The following is a 19,228-nucleotide window of genomic DNA, read 5'->3' as shown; positions in this document are numbered from 1 at the left end:
AATCTACCACTTATGGGTGCTCATTTTAAAGCTCTCGGAGAAAGAAAAACTTTCATCGGCTTAATTTTTCGTAAATTTTGCCCCATTGAGTTAAAAGGAATGGCGGCCATTTTGAATTTCAAATATCGCAAAATGTTGGGTAATTTGTTTTGCTAGTTCCAAACTTTGCAAGATGACACCCCCCCCCCCCCCGACTTTTATTGCTGACTTGGTAAGAGAATGGGTGAAAGTTTCATTCAGGAAAGTTTGAGCTAAAGTTTAAGTCTTTCACTTTCGAGGCGCATACTACCTTTAAGCAAACTTTCAACCGTTCTCTATCAAAATTAGAATAAAATTCAGCGGTCACCGTGCAAATTTGGTACTAAAGAAACAGATTACCCCCACATCGATTTTTGAAATTCGAAATGGCCGCCACCCCTATATTATCTCTATGGGGGAAATAAAATTCCTGATTTTCACCCAAACTTAACTTTTTTTACTCCATAAGCTTCAAAATGAGCTCCTACAAGTAATAGGCCAACAGACTAATTATTAAGTTTGAGAGTCCGAATATCTGTGCCCGGGGCGCATACTTATTTTAATAATCTGGCTATGTGACCGTTCTTTGTAGATCCTTTGCGAACAGAATATACACTATTAAGGTAGTACACGTCTCGGAAGTGAAAGACTAAAACTTTGCCCAAACTTTCCTAAACGAAACCGTCAACAATCCTCTTACCAAACCAAGAATAAAAATCGGGGGTCACCGTGCAAAGTGCTGGACCAGAGAAACAAATTACTTAACATTTACTGCTATTTGAAATTCAAAATGGTTGCCATCCCTGTGTTAACTCTATGGGGAAAATACAATTGTTGATTTTCGAAAAACTAAGACAGTGAAAAGTTTTCCTAATTCAAGGGCTTTAAAATGAGCCCCCACAAGTGGTAGATCAGAAAAGAATTGAAAACGTTTGAGAGTCTGAATATTTCTTCGCGAGGCGCATTTTACCTTAACTTGAAGTAATTTCAGCTGTCTAACCACTGTGCTTCGGGTTTTTGAATATTCGCTGATGTTAATTTACAGTATCTCTTAAGCAGTCCCGAGACGTTAATTGGTTGATTCAAAAACCGAAAACGACTGTGCATTGAATAAAGGCGACTGTGAAAGTGTTTTATATTGTCAACGTATCTCATCCCAGAAATTATCACATTGAAATGCTTCGTCCGAAACTAATTAAGGATGATTTTTCTGTTAAGTTGTTTGCTCCTTGTCAATTTCCATCTTATCGAGGGACATTCCTTTTGAGCGATTAACAACCATCACAAGTTAATTCGAGGTTATTCGCTGGCTAGCTGAATTCGAGATATCGTCGCATTCCCAGGATTCCAAAATGCCTTCTGATCAAATAATATGCTTGGCAGTAAGTAGTATATCCTTGACCTAGAATTCTAGAATTGAAAGTAAGAGGTCGAGCGCGCTCATCACTGACAAAAACATGGGGTTTTGACTTGCAAAACTTATTTGCCCATTAGCCGAGTTCAACGATGATGTCGTTGTTTTTTACTTTGAGTCAATTTTGTAGTAGTATTGTACCTGACTTTACTACAATGGCAATTTTTATTCATGTCGTGGAAATATATAATTTTGTCATGAAGCCATATTATACGAAGGGCCTCTACAGTTTACACTTTTTTTCAGAGCACGACGTGCGCTCTACTTACGGAAGGCAAGTCAACACAATTTGCTACGTATGGTATTTAGAGTCGCAATAATTACATTATTATTTTTGTGAGATGGATCAAATTCTACAGTATAACGGAGCGGGCCCGAAGGTTGACAAGGTCATTCTGTGCATTTGGTACCGGTAGTCTTTTCACCGTTTGGTGAAGGGAGTTGGGTTACGGCAATTCATGGACAGCTTGCAGCAACACGCGATGTTCCAATGTCTACATTCGACCCAACAAGATACGCGCTCAAAAATTTAATTTACCGAAGCCAAAAGACTGTCAATTTTACCTCTAATAATTACTACTGCTTTATTTCTACAGTAAAAGGTCAAGGTACGCAGAAAAGTCTATGAGGTACAATGTTAATAAATGTCATAGAGGTACGTTTTGCAGCGCCCGCATACATTAATAATAACTCCAGGATACCCGGATGAACAAGCGTCCTTCATATTCAAATAGTGACCTTGACCTGGCATGTCTTCAAGAACAGTCACCGTGAAAGTCGAGAAGTGCATATATTTAGCCAAATGAGCTGGGAATGAGATTAGCCGAGGACATGGAATAGCTTCACTCACACGGGTTGTGCTTATATCAGAATAAAACGTATATGGAATTAATCCGTTAGCTGAGTATTTACCAGCACGCGCCATCTCTCTGGATTTTACTGCCTTCAGCTAGTACGCCTGCCCATTTAGTGAAATAAGATTCGAAATCGGGACATTGTGATCGCCTAGAGGGTGAGCTTAAATCACGTTCGTTGAAGAATGTCACCCACACAGCCTCGGTGTATTTTAAAGGTTGATACTCGGCAAATGGCTAGTTCATGACATCTTCCATAAAAGGTACAGCTAATCGCCCTGAACCGCAAATGTGTGTGTGTATATATACACATATATATATATATATATATATATATATATATATATATATATATATATATATATATATATATATATATATATATATATATATATATATATAATAAATTAATATACATATTATTTATATCCAATTTATATACATATATAATTTGAATATATAACATAATGTATATATGTACATGTATATACACATCTATATGTATATCACAAAAATATATTGAGCAATTGTTACATATACATTGTACATATACTCAGACTTAACATAACATCCAACATGCATATTAAACATTTTTTCTAATTATTCATTCACCCATTCATCCATACATTCACTCATTCATACGGCAGGTGTGTATTTCAATAAGTCATTTAGCACCGATCATTGTCGCACTTCGCATGATCATCATCGGCTTTGCCCAGTGCAGGGGTTCACAGCGTTCATCCTGTGGTGCCATGGCATTCGTTACCTTGCTTGACATGCCAGTTTTTGCTTTCTCTTGCAGTCTGGCGGTTCGCGACCGGCCCAACGAGAATGAAAAACAGAAAGGCGATACGAAGCTGGAACTTCTCGGTAAAGATACGGAGAAGTAAGTTCAGACCGTATAGCTTTCATGTCGTTCATGGCGCCTAGCCACTAAAGGGAATGTCGCAACTGAGATTGTTTGAGAATGTTAGTTTGTTATGCAGTCTCAAATCGGCCCTCGACCTCTCGTTGAAATATTGAGAAGCTATCGGTATCAGATCTTATTCAGAAGGCTTTAACTATCATTTTTTCCTCCAGCGGGTTTTTGTGTTCATTTGTTTTGTTTTGTTGTTTTTCTTTGTGGGGGGGGGGTGCTCAGAACCCTTGTTGAGAACCCTTTTTTCCAATTTTATTCGAACTCAGTAAGATCAAATAAATTTCTTTTTGGGAATTATTTTTGGGTCATTTGTTTGTTTTTATATCGCTCCGTAGTAATGACAATATTTTGATAACCAAAAGACACAGCTGTGGACATTTCCCGCAATAAGTCGTATTCACAAAAACGTGTAAATTTCATCTTTTCAATCGCAAAACTGTACAGTGTACTATGCGTATCCAGGATGAGACATGCCAGACTAATACTCATTGTATCTATTCTGACCCTGTTTCACTCACTTGGCTTTTCTGGTTTCGTTCACAGGCCCTCTATAGAAGAAATCAAGTCCTGGGCGGAGTCTTTTGATAAATTAATGAAAAGTCCGTGTAAGTAAAGAAAAGCTCATTATGTGTTCTAAGTAATAACCGTTCAGGGAGTCTGTGTCATATTGTTCCTCAATTTTTAATATTTGTCAATTTATATATATATATTTTTTTAACTTTTATTTATTTGTGTTTTTTTCTGATTCGATGCTAATTTTCAGCGATGGAGTGTAACACTTCGTTTATTTTATTCAACCAGGAAATTGATAATCTTCAGATTTGGGCAAAACTAGAATATCTGAGCTAACTCCAGCGTTCAGCCTTCATATTCATGATTGGACCCTTCCTAATATTCACCACTCCATCACAATAATGTAGCTTCCTCCGCTGATTAGTTCTAGAGCATTCAAGCTCGGCATTACTGGTACTTTTTATCGCCCATTCAACACAAGGCAGGGTCATCGACTCTGAAAAAGTGCGCACGGCCCTCAACGTCACGCTCCGAAACCGAGGCAAAATTGACTGGGGGCGCTGTGCGAACAATATTCAACAGATCTTGAACGGTCGATGAAAGACGTTCTATTTTCGATATATTTCTCTGTTTGACCTTTTCATCTTATACTGATTTTTATGGTTTAATTTCTCAGATGGACGGGATACTTTTAGGGATTTCTTAAAATTGGAATATAGTGAAGAAAACCTGTTATTTTGGATTGCCTGTGAAGATCTCAGGCAGTATACTGATCAAGAGACCGTCGAAGAGAAATCTCGACTTATATACGAAGATTACATCTCAATACTTTCTCCGAAAGAGGTAAGAGAGAAACGCAGGTATTTGGAGATGGCTGGGTAACGACAGACGGGGATAAATCCGCAAGACATGCCCTGGTGTAGATATAATAGGCCAAGGGGCACTGATTTTATGTCAAATTTCAGTTTATTCAGGGCCATTTTAGTTTAAGCATATTCCGTTTTATCATTGTTTGTTTTTCGTATTTCTCAGAATTTGACAGCGTTTTTTCATCTTTCTCTGCAGGTGAGTCTGGATTCCCGGGTGCGTGAGGTTATAAACAGGAATATGGTGGACCCAACGCCACACACATTTGACGATGCACAACAACAGATTTATATCCTAATGCACAGGGACTCATACCCCAGATTTATCAATTCACAGACGTATAAACGACTATTATGCAAGGGATGAGAGTGCGCATGCGCGGATATTTCGTGTTTCATTCCTGCTACTGGTTTTCCTTTATTTTTTTGTGCATAATACTTGTTGAATAATTACTGAACTACTCGTGGATCAACCGGAAACGACAAAAAAAGTAATAATATCGGAGGTGGAGAAGCCTTTTATTTCTTCAGTTTCATTGTTGAGGATGCAGCCACACTATAGTGTTGATCGACGAATTGCAGCTGCTACTCGAAGGAGCTGATTGATGACATTGGCGAGTTTCGATGATCAAACGTCTTCAGGTTTTTTATAGAGATGAATGGGACAGCGCCGCCATTTTCATTCGACAGCACTGGTGCTGTCGATGACGGTGGAATATGGATACTTGCACTGACTTTCTCGTCTGAGCACGAAATCTTGACTTCGCCAAGCTTTGTTGGAATATCCGAAGGTCCAGAACCTGTTATGCGGAAGTATCAATTGTAGTTTCCATTGTTTCCGAAATTTGTTTGGAATCAAGACTTTCCTTGGATATATGACGACGGCACCTACGGTGTCAGTTGGCTGCCTTCCTCTCACACCGGAGTTGTAACGCACATCTTCCTAGAGGGCGGTGTTTACCTGCCTGTGTCCTGTAAATTGCTGTCGATTTGTAACAACGTTGGATCTCGCGAGAACTGACTATCTAGGTGATTTCAGTTGCATCAAAAGTCGAGAGGAGAAATGAATGTCGCGTCTTTGTTTAAGGATGGACAGCTGAAAGCAACGCGTGAGTAGTGCTGCTGCGTCTCCATGGCGACCACTTCATCATTTTCCTTCTGCTAACTGTCGACTAACGAAATGATTATGGATTTCATTTCCGGTAATCTCCAAGAGACACTAAGGCAATAGTTTTCCGTGATCAACATCTTTGAGCTGTTTATAAGAAGAATTAATTATCACAAATGAAAATTAGTTTTGAAGAAAAACTTCTCACTGTTTTTTCAAAGTTTGGTTTATAACCGTTATTTTTGACGTTTTGTAAATGGTCGTTACGTCAGTGTCATATAATGTAACCATATCTGTCTTCGATCTTTTTTGATTTTGTGAACAATAGCCGAGTCACATCCCAGCCTCATTACCTATGCATCGGAAAGGTCCATGCTTCTTGTTCGATTGCACGTTCTCAAAAATGATCAAATGTTTGGGATACTGCAAGAAATTTTAGCAAAATTTGGAAATTCGGCACTATACTCAATATGATGAAAAAGTCAGCCATTCGTCGTTAGAGCGCCCGCTACCTGCTAATTATGAGACACCCGAAGTTCCTTGCCAGCTTTTATGGGAATTAACCACTTTTCATATTGCTTTCAGCAATGATTTCTGAAACTCGCGAAAACGATTCATGGAAAAATTACCATGGCTATATATAAAAATGCATTTTGGATTGACTGAATGCCCGCCAATAATCGATTAACACAGCATTGGACAATGCCCTCGACCGAAGGCAAGAAAACACATTACAGCAACGCATGCGCGGCAAGGATCGTACCTGACTGAAGATTAGGAGCTTCACACTTTCAAAGTGTTCAAGCCACGATGACAGAGAGATTTTCATGTGCCCAAAAGTTACTCTGTGGCTTTTCAAAAACAGTCCAAAATCTCGGGATGACATACCATCCAACCAATTCCGAAAAGTGAATTTGGGCAATGTAAATGGCACTATTGTAAAATGATAATCGATGGTCTGTTGGTGCGTGGTGTAAGGTTTTATTTAAATTAGCCCTTTGGCCATCCCAAATTATGTAAAACAATAGCCGACTACTACAATTTGCGATCTTAACGAGATTTTCGCGCCATGATATTTTGTGTGATCGTATTGCTAAAAAATGATGATTCCTCATAAAGGTATACAGTCACCTGTAATCTAAATATGCCCATATATAGTCAAAGTCCTTGGTATTCAAAATGCCACTGTGAGGGCGATATTTTTAAAAAGCGGCCACCTGCTTAAAATCTGTGATTGGTTAGATTTTCTCTTTCCATGGTAACTCTGGCAAAATTGGAACAGGTGACAGTACACCTTTAATCGTTTTGGCGCGCGACATAGTTAAGTATATGCATCAATTCAAAATCATTTACCGGTGAGTTTCCGCTGAAAGCGAAGCCAACCAAACCAGCCGGGGCTTGACCCAACGTGATTTCTGTGAAATGTTCAGGATTAACGAAACGAAGATGAGCTTTGAAAAACTTGGCGGCGACCGTTGCGCCGAAGGCCTTACATCCAGCCAGGTCACGTGACTGTGACTTCGAGTTTGTTCCGCAACTGGCTATACAGAGTCGAAAATGTCCTAACACGTGACACTTAGCTTCGGCAAACCCAATTCTTGGGGAAAATGCTCCGAAATTCATGATTTATATCATATACTCGACCGTGGTTCGACACATAAGACAAGCATTAACCCCCAAGAGTTGCCTTTTTCGAAAAAAACACGATCTGACTGCATATTATTGTTTACACGGGAGAACTGATTTGTGGAACAGTCAGGCATATTTACATTTGTTTGAACACGTACTGCTTTGTTAGAGTCCCCACATCTCGTCAGTAACATTTAAATCCACAATAACTTGGGACTTACCGCGCTTCTTGAGATATAAAGCGGAAAATTATAATTGGTAAAATGATGAGTCAACGTTTTATTTCCTATGACATCATCAATTGTGTCATCGCTTTACCGTCGCAATGGAATGCTTGGTGACGTTCTACACGATGACCGGACGTTGTAGGTTGTAAATCTAAACTGAATCGAAATTTTCATGATTTTCGATACTAGAATAGAGTAATTTTACACGTAAGTCCCGAGGGAAATAATCAGCCGCGGAGTTCGAACATGTATATGCGCATTTTGGTCACGATGGAAGGGCATGAATGAAATCAGTATGACACCGCCGCGCCGGATTTGATCCGATGACATGACTGCTGGTTTCACTGAAGGTTCACTTCATGAAAATGATATACTTCACACCGTCGATAAATGTATAATTTACACATCTCTTTTCGCCCGCTTAAAGGAACAAGCCGTTGAAACATTTGCCGGGTTTAGGTCAAAGCGCCCAGAAAAAAACGCGATGTCACGTCATATACGTGGTTTTATCTTAAAGGTATACAATCACCTGCAATCTAAATATGCCCATATATTGTCGAAGGGGCGTTCCTTGGTATTCAAAATGCCCGTGTGAGGGCGCTGTTTTTAAAACGCGGCCAACCGCTGCAAATCTCTGATTGGTTAGATTTTCTCTTGCCATGGTAACTGTGGCAAAATTGGAACAGGTGACGGTATACCTTTAATAGACAAATCGCCAACTCAATAAAACATTCTTAAAACAATCGAAGCGCTTTCAGCAAAGGAGACACACTGCCTCCGACTATTTTCAATGAAAATGATCTCGTACCAGGTGCAATACAACAGAAAGCGTAAAATTGGCTTACTTGTAGATATTGTGGATAATATGTCTTGTTGTGATTATTTGTATTTAATTTATTAAGAAAATAATATTTTTGTCTTATTTTAATGTCATTCAGCCGAGAAGTTTTACTCTGTACAGAGCCTCATCTGTTTAAATAGATATTCAATTTTCTCAGAAAAAAATATTTGTACTTTTCACAAGGGAAATGTTCCTTTTATTTCTTTTAATAGCATGTTGATTGCTACTGCTACTGTATGATATTAGTCACCAGTTTCACAGATACAAATCATCTAAATTCTTTGAAATAGAATTCCAACATGAATCTGAATCCTACGGCAACTTTGATTAGTCGTACGAGAGGTGAATTTGTTCTCTGGATCCGAAACATAGGGTGACTAAGAAACGTCACTTCTGTAGTGGGTGAACTTTGATGGCGTTTCTCTGAAGGAAACGTCAGATCTGGAAAGATCTTCTTGAAGAAAGTTACACCGATTGGTAGCATGTAGTGTTGAATTCTTCGTCATAGATTATCTATCTCACCTTACAATGTCTCACATTCCTGAACTGTATCTTATTGTATTGTTGGTTACTATAGTCAACCTCAAACAGGGAAACTCTGAATGGCGTGTTGATCATGCCATCATTCAGGGTACAGATTTTAAATGTTGTACACCGTGTGTTATCCCATATCATAGCTCTCCTCGGACAATTTCCTACACTTTGTTTGCCAACTTGAATTCTTCCTTTAGGTTTCAACTAAAAAAAACACGTTTTGATGTGTGTCTGTGTGTGTCTCTGTCGGTCGTTTCAATGTGTGCAATTAGTACAACACTTTTTTTGAGAGCGAGGGAAAAAAACAGGGTTTATCGTATAACAAGCAATTTATCTGGAATTAGCAAATGTTTACGATCTTAAAAATCACCAGTTTATCCAAAACACTGTCTTCTATACAAAATAAACGATACGTGAAATTGACTGCTCTGTTGCTATTGTAACAGGTTTTTATGTAGTGCTTTATGGGTCAAAGTTCATAGGGGAAAAGGCTGAATGCAAATACTAGTATGTGTTCGTATATTGTCCGTGCTTCTAAAAGCTGTTTGAGTGGAATTTTATTTTTAATTACATCAATCGACAAAATTATTGCTCGGCTCAGACACTCATACTTTACTTCATTCAGACTTAGTAAAGTCTGGTTCAATGTCACTTTCTCTTTCTATACAAGTTCAATTTAAATAAATAAATATAAACTCATCACAATTTTTTTTTTGTAAAATCCTGTTCTCCTTGCCGTCTTGCGTCAGTTTCCATCTTTATCAGTATTTCTACAACTTGCAAAAACAAATAAAAAAGTGATTGTGATTTTACAGAACACACTGCCGGTGCCTTTTGGGTTTATTTCATCATCACTCACCGCATTCACAGACATAACGAGTTAATTGGTCAATTGATTAAAAGTGATGTCGCCCTCTACGGCAGAGACTGGGAACCTTTTTTTTCAGAATGAGAGATGACAACGGAGAAGATTTTCAGACCTGTGTTCAGCCCAATCATGCACGCTAATACAAGGGTGTCATTGATTTTTCGATATCCATAAATTCTGGGACACACTCTAATTTTAGGTATAACAGAAGAAAGAGTGGTTGTCATCAAGTTGAACGATAATATTCACTTTGTACCACATACGATATACAAGACGAGGGAACACAACTTAGTATAGTGACAATGTGTTATAATGGACAAGTTCTCGTGTGACATTTGTTCATGGAGACATTTACACTGACTTTTATCAATGGTGGCAGTAGAAGGGAAAAAGTATAGGATTGCAATTTATGTTTCTTGACGGTTTCAATTGACGATGCGGTTAGCATGGAGGAGGGTAACCATGTCAATGACTACGCATATTTTGGTTTGTGTAAGACGTTTCTCCCGAATCACATACAACGAGTTTAAACATGATAGAAATGTTATTAATGTATCAGGGGTCTAAATGACTGTATGTACAATATGGAGTATTGTAGACCCAACATTTCATTTTAACAATTTGTGGAAATGTGACTTAGTCTGGCGTGAGAACAGTTCGGCAGAATGATAAGGTGGCGATTTGAGTTTTGGCGCCTTGTCCATCTTCGATTTACATAAATACTATAAAAATGTACAGCGTAGATACAGGAGAATTGCCAACTAAATGTGTACGGGATGAAGGTTTCAGGTGGGAGAGATTTTACTCGTGAGGACCTTCTGGAAACGAATGTCAAACGTGTTAACTATAAAGCAAGTTAAGGAGAAATTGGCAGCGGGATTAAATGTTTGGATTTTTTGGTTTCTTACAATACTTTGTTGGGCTGGCTACATGTTCGTCTGGCTTGTCCTATCATAGCAACTATTGTCTGGCCAAGGTTTGTTGAACACGACAGCGCGATGACGTTTATTTATTTCATTTTATTCTGAGTTGATGTTTATATGCCTACAGATTAGCAGCAATTTTAAATTTATATCTAACATGAGAGATATTTTGAACATAGTGACAAACCATATCAATACGTTGAACATTGTGGTGATTGATATTTATTTTTTCCATTGTTTCGGAAGGGAGCTCAATTGTCCATTTTCATGGTTGGTACGTACAAATTAGCTTTGCCTACTTTTTTCTCGAACATCCGAATGATTGTATGGAAAAAATTGAATTATTTTTCAGGTGCATAAATACTTCGTCAGAGTTAATGGGTTATTCTCGTTCACTTACATTCATGACAGACCTCACTTTCTCTGCACATAGAGACATACAAATCGTAGTACGTTTCGAAATGTTTTATTCCGATTACAATTAAACAATTTACAGAAAGTCAGGGAAATGTAATTGTAAATCTGTCTGTTTTTCACGAAGTCGGAGCTGTACGCAGTGAAAAAAATTCTGTCCATGGAAGTGAATATTATGTTTAACAAAAGATTCTCTAAGCCATGCGTCTTCGCGACGTCTTCCGCGACAGGTGTCTGGTAAGTCAGCATTGTTTCGTCAACTTCATCATTCGACAAGGCCGAGTCTACATTCTGACGTCACCATCTTTTGGGCCATTTCCATCTGGCGCCTGCGTTCGATCTCTTCCTGCGACCAGGGCTTGTAGTTCTTCTGCCACTCATCTTGTTGGAATAGCCGCTCGAAGTGGTCACCTCGCCCGATGCCGATCTGGTAAATAATAGGAAAGGTTGTCAAAATTGCGCATAATGATAATAATAATAAATACAACGTAAAATGAGAACAATCAAAATCCAATTTGTCAACGGTAGAGTCCGAAGACTTGCGTTGCCATACGTATTGGTCGAGAACACACACTTTTACCATGTTCGACGTGTTTATACAACACGCAATATCTATTGTACACTACACAAAATAGGTCATAATAATAAAAAATTAACTCAATCGTAGATGGCAATTTAACATAAGTGCAATAGGTAGTTCGGTTTGTACACAAGTAACTCAAAACACTGATAATGACAGTACGATCATTCAGATTGTAGCGAGCGTAGCCAATATATTTACGTTAATTTCGCTAACATACAAAATTGCTAGTGGTAGTAATGCGGATGCGAAAGTTTCATTGGTGCACCACGCAGTTGATCGATGCTATGTGTTCCATATAAGTCAAAGTCACTATCCCAATTCGTAATACAGTAGACAAAATTACCTGTCTGTTGAGTAGGTTCTTGAGTTTGTTGGTGAATCTGTTTGGATTATTATCGCCCACGAAGATCTGTTTGTCGGCTCTGACGACCAGAGATCCTCCGAGGTGAAGATCTTCTTGCAGTTCGCCACGTTTGTATGAGTAGTAAACACCCTGCGGGAAGGCTGTACATTTACAGTCACGTGGATTCATGTCACCTGGTTTGAAGAACTCTGTCACGCTCATTTTCGGGAACCTGGAAAAATATAAGAAAGAAGTTGTTTTTAACATTTTCCTGACGAAAGCAGTGTTTAATTAAATGAGGTCTTATGCATATTCATTTGTGCTCAAAAAATATCAAACCTACTTGATCTCAGCGTAATGTCAAATTTCAGTGCTAATGGTAGTTGGAAAGTTTGATTGAATTTTGGTATGAATTTTGAATTGAATTTGAATTTCGATTGAATTATGGTATGTGCACAAATTTATTATTATACTTTGACAGATTTGCATGTTGGATTTTACGATAACAAAACGGTTTGCAATCCAAGTACTCTTTTCATTTTATTACATTATAGTGACATTATCCTTGACCATCGGTGATAGTTATACGATTCACGATTAAATGATTGGCTTTTTTTAGCTTACCTGTGGTGGTTGTCCTCGATTGTGACTATCATCATGTGTTCTTGCTTTCATGAAGAAATCGCTCTTCATAACCCATTCACGTGGTAACTCGTAGTAATACTCCACTGTACCAGTCATTTTGTCTTGGCCACCTAAAAGATGAAAAGTAAGGTAACCATTTCAGGGTTGCTGTCTCTCCTAGGCTATCGTTGATAGAGGGCGCTGGTACGACCACGGGGTACCTCTATGGTAGCACATAGAGAACAATACAAAGCCAGTCGGCGAAAATATCGATATCAAGAAGCATGCGTACGTCTATAAAGGGTGCTTTCTCGTCAACATATATCAATAGTGAGGTCGAATACACTATCAAATTTGCGATGCTCATTTACTGATGTAAATTCTACAAAGCTTGTGGATAGACTCATTGAAAATTTGGACATATGTTGTCAAGGTAACGTCAGACGTCTTGCATACATGTCACTAAATCACGCGCCATATTGCACTTACTTTCTTTCTCCTTGTCCTGTGGCTTGAGAATCACGACATCACAAAGGTAGCCCTGTCCCATCTGATAAAGCGCTGACGTGGTGCTAACACGTTCTGAAATAAATTAAATAGTTGGTTAATTGTCAAATTCCTATATCAGCTAGTTAAAGCATCTTCCTGCGGACATCACTTTCTCAATATAAGTATACTGCACATTTCGGGCATTGGGGAACGTCTCGGGATTCAGTATTGATCAAGCGTGCTTCGAGTGCAACATAAAATGTACCGACTTCACACCAATGTATGATAAACAAGCAAAGACATTATGCTATTGATAAGAATTAATCAAGACTTAACAATGCACTTACCGATCATGAACTTTGAAAGTTCTTCAGCGTCAATCGACTGGAAAGTTTTCTTCGGCAGTTCATCGCCGTCGTAGCGGGCGCACAGCATGTGGCTGAGGGTGCGGACATTGTAGCGGAAGCCATGGATGAAGCCGGAGGCGGCTCGTCTGTCACGTGACTGCATTGAAGTGCCAATGAAGAAGAGATCGGGAACAGTCGACTCCCAGTGTTCATCGAGGACAACATATTTGCCTTCGGTGTGTGTTTCTGAAATATAAAATATTATTAGGTACATTAAATATCAGCGATGTTGCAATAGTGGTTATGAAAAAAAATACATATGCACAGTGTAGCATGTCATTTTGGGTACAATAGGCCAAAGTTAATGTAGCTCTGTATCTTTGATCAGATTTTTAGTACTGAATGATCTTCGGGTAAATCTTACCTGGTTTGCAAGTGTCGTCAAACATGTCGATATTGATGAATTTCCACCCCGTGGCAAGGATGACTTTATCGTAGCCTTTGCTAGTGAACGTGGCAGTGCCCGGTGGGTTCCAGTGTGGCAGTTCCATCTCGAAGGTCTGTGTGATGGTGCCGTCTTCTTCCTTGACGAACTTCTTGGTGTCGCACTGGCGGAGAGCGTGCAAGGATTTCAAGTGGTACATGTCGAGGACGTTGTTGTTGACGGCTCGCAGATGTCCAACGAAGTGAGAGTCCCACGCCAGCTTAACAGGTGTGCGCGTGCACATGTGAATCATAGCCGCACTGCCAGCTAAATGGTCGGCGCACTGTTGGTAAAACAGGGATGGCGGCATTTAACTTAGTACAGACGCTGTATGTGCAGTATATTTCAAATGAGTGTGCTACACTTCAAATTAAATATTAAAATGATAAACTATTTCTGACATACAGTGTGATTACTATTCCCTCCACATTTACGCTGAGGTTTTGTATGATATATTTTGTAAAACCAAATCCTTACATGGTAACTAATAAGGATTGCACACACGGCTGTCAAGAAGCGCCACCAATATGAGCTACGGATATCTTACCTCAAAGGCACTGTTACCGCCTCCAAGAATCAAGACCTTCTTGTTCTCATATTCCTTCAAGTCGAGTGTGTGCTCCTGGTAAGTGTCAGCGTGTTCTATGCCTTCGATGTCTGGGTTGTGTGGAAGGATAGGTCCCGTACCGACCACCAGTACTTTGCAAGTGAATTTTTTGCCGTTCTGGTCGGTGATGGTGAAACGTGAGGGATGTCTCGTATCAATGGCAGCCTCTCGGTGGACGTTGACGATGTTGGTGTTCAGACGTATTTTCAGGTTGAACTTGTTGGTGAAGTCACGCATGTAACTGAAACGTGAGAAAAAGGTCGAAATTCGGTTGGTTGTGCCAAATCTGCTGTGCTATAAGGCTAGGATTACAATCGCAGGGATCAACTTTGGTCTATTCAGTTAGTGGAAGCATGGATGTAAAAAAAATTTACATCCATGGTTGAAGTCATAGAATTTTTTGGATTTAATCTTATCTAGTTTATTTTTCCTGGAAAGAAAATCTGGCCACTGACACAGGCCTTAACTCTCACGCGAAGAAGAGACAACAATTAGTGAGAGACTAAAACTGACCAATTAGCACATGATTGACTATATCCACCCATGTTGCGATTCCAGTACTTGTGATTACGTGTATTAACTTTTTTCAGAAATGGTAGGCTCTCTTCCTGATAATTAACACTTGGCGTATAAATAATCTATTTGAAAATGGTTTCCATCTGATACTTAAAGCAACTTACTCGACAAGAAGGCCTGCGTCTGGAAATAGGTCATCTGAGTAGTTGAAGAACGATATGTCATCTTCGTCACAGAGCAAAGAGTTCCAATCATGACGAAGATTGAACTCTCGCTCCTTGAAGTAGTTGTGTTTCTTGTTGATGGAGATCAGAGTACGATGACGTGGGTATTTCTGGTAGAAGGAACCAACACTGTCGTTTCTCTCGAGAACGATATAATCTTTGCCAGCTTTCTCCATGCAATAGGCCATCTGAACACCGGCAGGGCCGGCTCCGATGACGATATATTCAAAATCTGGAAGGAAAATAAAATATAACATAATAAATTTAGGGTTTTTTGAGGTACAGAAGCTGGCGTGTTCACGTCGCGTATGATTGTCTTTATTAACTTTATTAACTTTATTAGTATAGCGTTGCGATATGAACGTTTCCGTGAGTTTTTAATTCGATCTCTTTTCTTTTCATTTCGTATAATAATTGCGTATTGTTGATATAGAAACGCAAATATTAATTTGACAATGCAAAAGGGTGATCAGGACGATAAAAAGATTTCAAATTACCTGTTTTCTCCATGGCTTTCACTCAATAGATTTGTCAACTTTCCGAAGGTTTGGAATCGATCTGTAAAAGAAAACGTAATATTCCATTACAACAAGACGGTGATGAATGGAGAAATGATTGATGCTGTGCGAGAGAGACGTAGCAGCACCAAACATGTAGCAGAAGCCGCACTTTGTGTCGCAGGCACTCGGTGGTTAGTGTACGACCGCAACTCGCACGTTTCAAACTAGTGCTCAAGCAAGTGAAATGACGGTCGTTCAACGGCATAGCTGATACGTGATATATGTATAGTACAAACTTACCTGAAGCGTCGCGATGTCTGGACGGCTACAGCTTTCAGCTACGTTTGAAAGTCGACGCCACACAAACTATTTATATGTGAGGAACGCCAAAAGGTGACATTTGCATATTTATCCTCGGTTTCAAGCCAATCACTATCAAAAGCTAAGTTTGATCATAATTTGCATAGAAAATGTCACGCCTGTCAATCAAATGTTGTCCTAAGAAGATTGCATGATGGGATAGCGTCGTTCTTGAGACAAACTGTGGCGAGACAATATTGACAGAAATGATTTACGTTATGAAACTCGATTTTGGTGGCGTTGTGTAACTGCCAACACGGGCAAGGTCAGAAACCTTGAATCAAGATCACTGTCAAAAATCACTCACATGTTCCATGACATTATTAATATCTTACGTGAATGAGAGATAGTTTATATGACATGTGTTTCATCAAAGTTCATATCCACATGCTTATTTCCGCAGTGTAATTTCTGCCAACCATTGATAAAGCTTATAGTCGTTGACACAATGCTTTCACCAATTACGCTCCTCTCACACGCTACGCTCTTTCTAGTTTCTGTATTTTTGAACGGGAGACAAGGCCATGTCTGTTGTCCCATGGCGGTTCCTCCATACCTGTACCATCAGTCTCACTTCTACCTCCATACCATAAAAATAAAATTCTGTCGTAGGTTTGACCATTGATGCAATGCTGGTTTGATTCACTTTGGCCGTGGAGGTAAAACTCCACGGTTTAACGGTTAAGTTATACAGTATTACATTTTGATTGGAACTAATTTGGAAGATTGGATCTTTATATTGTTAAAATCTTTCAAAAGTGTTAGCTGCCATATAGCTTGAACTTGCAATATTACAAATAACTCATAGAAACAAGTGTACTGCAAGAAAAAAAGCAGATGAGCTTACATTTGCAACATTACTGAATCACTATTCAATTATCCCAAATTAGTTACAATCTTGTTTGTCGTTCTTCCCTTATTTCTTCGCCTGTGACGGGCACACAGGTAAATTTTCATGGCGGGGGGGGGGGGACTAGCATATCTATCAGATTCGTGTTTTTTTTAGTAAAATTCACATTCTTCTACACAATGTTCCGATTTCGTTCAATAAAAAGCTTGGGCTATGGCTTGACTTCGGGATGTAAACGACAGCGCAAGTCTTGATATAACCGTGCAGGTAACCACAACACAGCCTTCTTTGCCAAAGAATAACGAATCGGAGCAAGGAGGGACCGTGTTTCCATCATTGCGAAACGTTCCGTCCAGACAGCAGGAATGTTGGAGACAGCCGCCGATCTGGTCGAACTCGGACGTAAACCACAGTCCCTCAATCCATCGGTGTGCGGAGGGACCGTGCATAAACCTTTCCCGGGAAAAATCAACATAAAATTATCTGTTTGTATATCTGTAACCGAGAAAACACGAAGCCATGAAATCTCACTTGTCGATTGGAATAAACTTTGGTAAACTTTGACAAGCACAACCATTAACATCCAATTTACTGATAAGCTTATTTGGTATAACAATTGTTTTCTTTCAAAGTGTTTCTACACTCGGTCCCTGGACCGGTCCTTCAAGATCACACCTGTAGCAGCTGCCATACAAATCAGAAATCTGTGAAAGGTGTGAACGAGACGCTTATAGCCGCGGTCACGTTCCGTGCTGCATGTGCAGGTACAGAATATAATCTGCGATGCAGAGCATGACAACCCGCCTACAAAACTTATCGTCACATGTATCTGCCTCGCTATTTTCGGACAAAATGAAAATAGGAAACATAATGTTAAACAATATAAAGTTGGAAATAATGTGTTCCATAAAAAAAGACGAAGAACGGCTGTTGTAGCCACCTCATACCAGCCAACCATAGCCCAACGTGTAAACTCTTTTCAAATCACGGTCCCTCTGTGATCATGGACGTACCAGAGAGCATAGACGTGCCTTTTTTACGTCCATGGCTAGAGGAGCCGTGTTCAAAACGATTATTTCGTTCATAGACGAAACTGCCCGTCTTTAAGATTCATTTTATCGGCACATCACATAGTAGTGGCGCCATCACGTGAAACTGTGGTTTCTGGATGAACACAGACCGTATAGGGAATGGTTTCTAATGAGATGAACGCGATACAGAGGGGAAATCACAATTATTATAATTCTACCAACAAACAGATCAACGATTAAAGGATCGTGTATTAAGGGAACCGTCATTATTCATAACTTGGGGTGGGGTGGGTTGGAGGAATCCTACCCCAAACAAATCCGGAAAATTTGAGTAAACCGTGTTAGCCTTCGAGAAAAACATCTGTGTGAGCATCTTCCTCGTTGCATAAAATGTTTGAGTGATTGCCGTAGTCAAATTGTATTATTTACTTCTTGATAATGTGATATAAATTTTTCGCCCTAGAAATGCAGCTTCATAAGGTACATGTTCTGAAGAAGATGTAAAAATATTCAGTTTTCAAGCCTAGACGATACAAGACGATAATTATCGATAGTACTCGATATTATCGGATATTTTTGAGGTGCGACAAATATCTGGATCCAGCCAAGGATGCAAACAATGTCGTCTAGGTTGAAAAGCTAAGACGATACTAGACGCTACCATCGAAAGTATCCGATAGTATCGGATATTTTTGGCGTGCGACATAGTCGGAACCTGCATTATCGTTTAGCGTTAAAGCCAAGACGATACTTATCGATAGTATCCGATACTATCGAATTTTATTTTGAGGGTACGACATTGTCGGGATCCAGCTGAGGGTACAAAAATATCGCCTATAGTGTTAAGGCTAAAACTATATTGAGACGATATTATCAATAATATCGAATTGGATATTTGTGGGGTGCGACATTGCCGGGAACCTGCCAATGATGTAAAAATTCGTCTGGCGAGTGTTAGACTGGACTGTAGGAGATTTTTAGGGAGCGATATCGTCGGGATCCAACCAAAGATGTAAAACATATCGTCTAGCTTTAAAGATTAGGCGATACTAGGCGATATTAATTATATCCGATACTATCGGATATTTTTTTAGGTGCGACGTACTTCAGGATCCAGCCGTAGAAGTTAAAATCATATTTAG

At 39.3% G+C, this 19,228-nt stretch overlaps 2 protein-coding genes across 5 annotated transcripts in view; one reads left to right on the top strand and one right to left on the bottom strand.

Moving 5' to 3' along the window:
• LOC139133485 (regulator of G-protein signaling 17-like) overlaps window positions 1–9,740 on the top strand; it is a 121,085-nt gene extending 111,345 nt beyond the window's left edge. For all 4 annotated transcript variants that reach the window (XM_070700102.1, XM_070700105.1, XM_070700104.1 and 1 more), the window contains 4 exons: window positions 3,089–3,172; window positions 3,749–3,810; window positions 4,395–4,561; window positions 4,784–9,740. In XM_070700102.1, the coding sequence (XP_070556203.1) occupies window positions 3,089–3,172; window positions 3,749–3,810; window positions 4,395–4,561; window positions 4,784–4,951 (481 nt within the window). In that variant the 3' untranslated portion in view covers window positions 4,952–9,740. The remainder of the gene's footprint in view (window positions 1–3,088; window positions 3,173–3,748; window positions 3,811–4,394; window positions 4,562–4,783) is intronic.
• Window positions 9,741–11,164: 1,424 nt separating this feature from the next.
• LOC139133484 (FAD-dependent oxidoreductase domain-containing protein 2-like) lies at window positions 11,165–16,271 on the bottom strand. The gene is made up of 10 exons (XM_070700101.1): window positions 16,146–16,271; window positions 15,843–15,903; window positions 15,286–15,577; window positions 14,546–14,846; window positions 13,939–14,281; window positions 13,515–13,760; window positions 13,168–13,260; window positions 12,679–12,809; window positions 12,055–12,286; window positions 11,165–11,555 (listed from the first exon to the last, which is right to left on the bottom strand). Exons 2-9 carry the CDS (start codon window positions 15,853–15,855, stop codon window positions 12,245–12,247), a joined length of 1,461 nt encoding a protein of 486 aa, XP_070556202.1. The 5' UTR covers window positions 15,856–15,903; window positions 16,146–16,271; the 3' UTR covers window positions 11,165–11,555; window positions 12,055–12,244.
• Between the last annotated feature and the right edge of the window lie 2,957 nt (window positions 16,272–19,228).

Source organism: Ptychodera flava, chromosome 5, assembly GCF_041260155.1.
Source record: "Ptychodera flava strain L36383 chromosome 5, AS_Pfla_20210202, whole genome shotgun sequence".
NCBI classification, from domain to species: domain Eukaryota; kingdom Metazoa; phylum Hemichordata; class Enteropneusta; family Ptychoderidae; genus Ptychodera; species Ptychodera flava.
The sequence above is the reverse complement of the archived record's forward strand: the minus strand, read 5'-3'. Positions and strand labels throughout refer to the sequence as shown.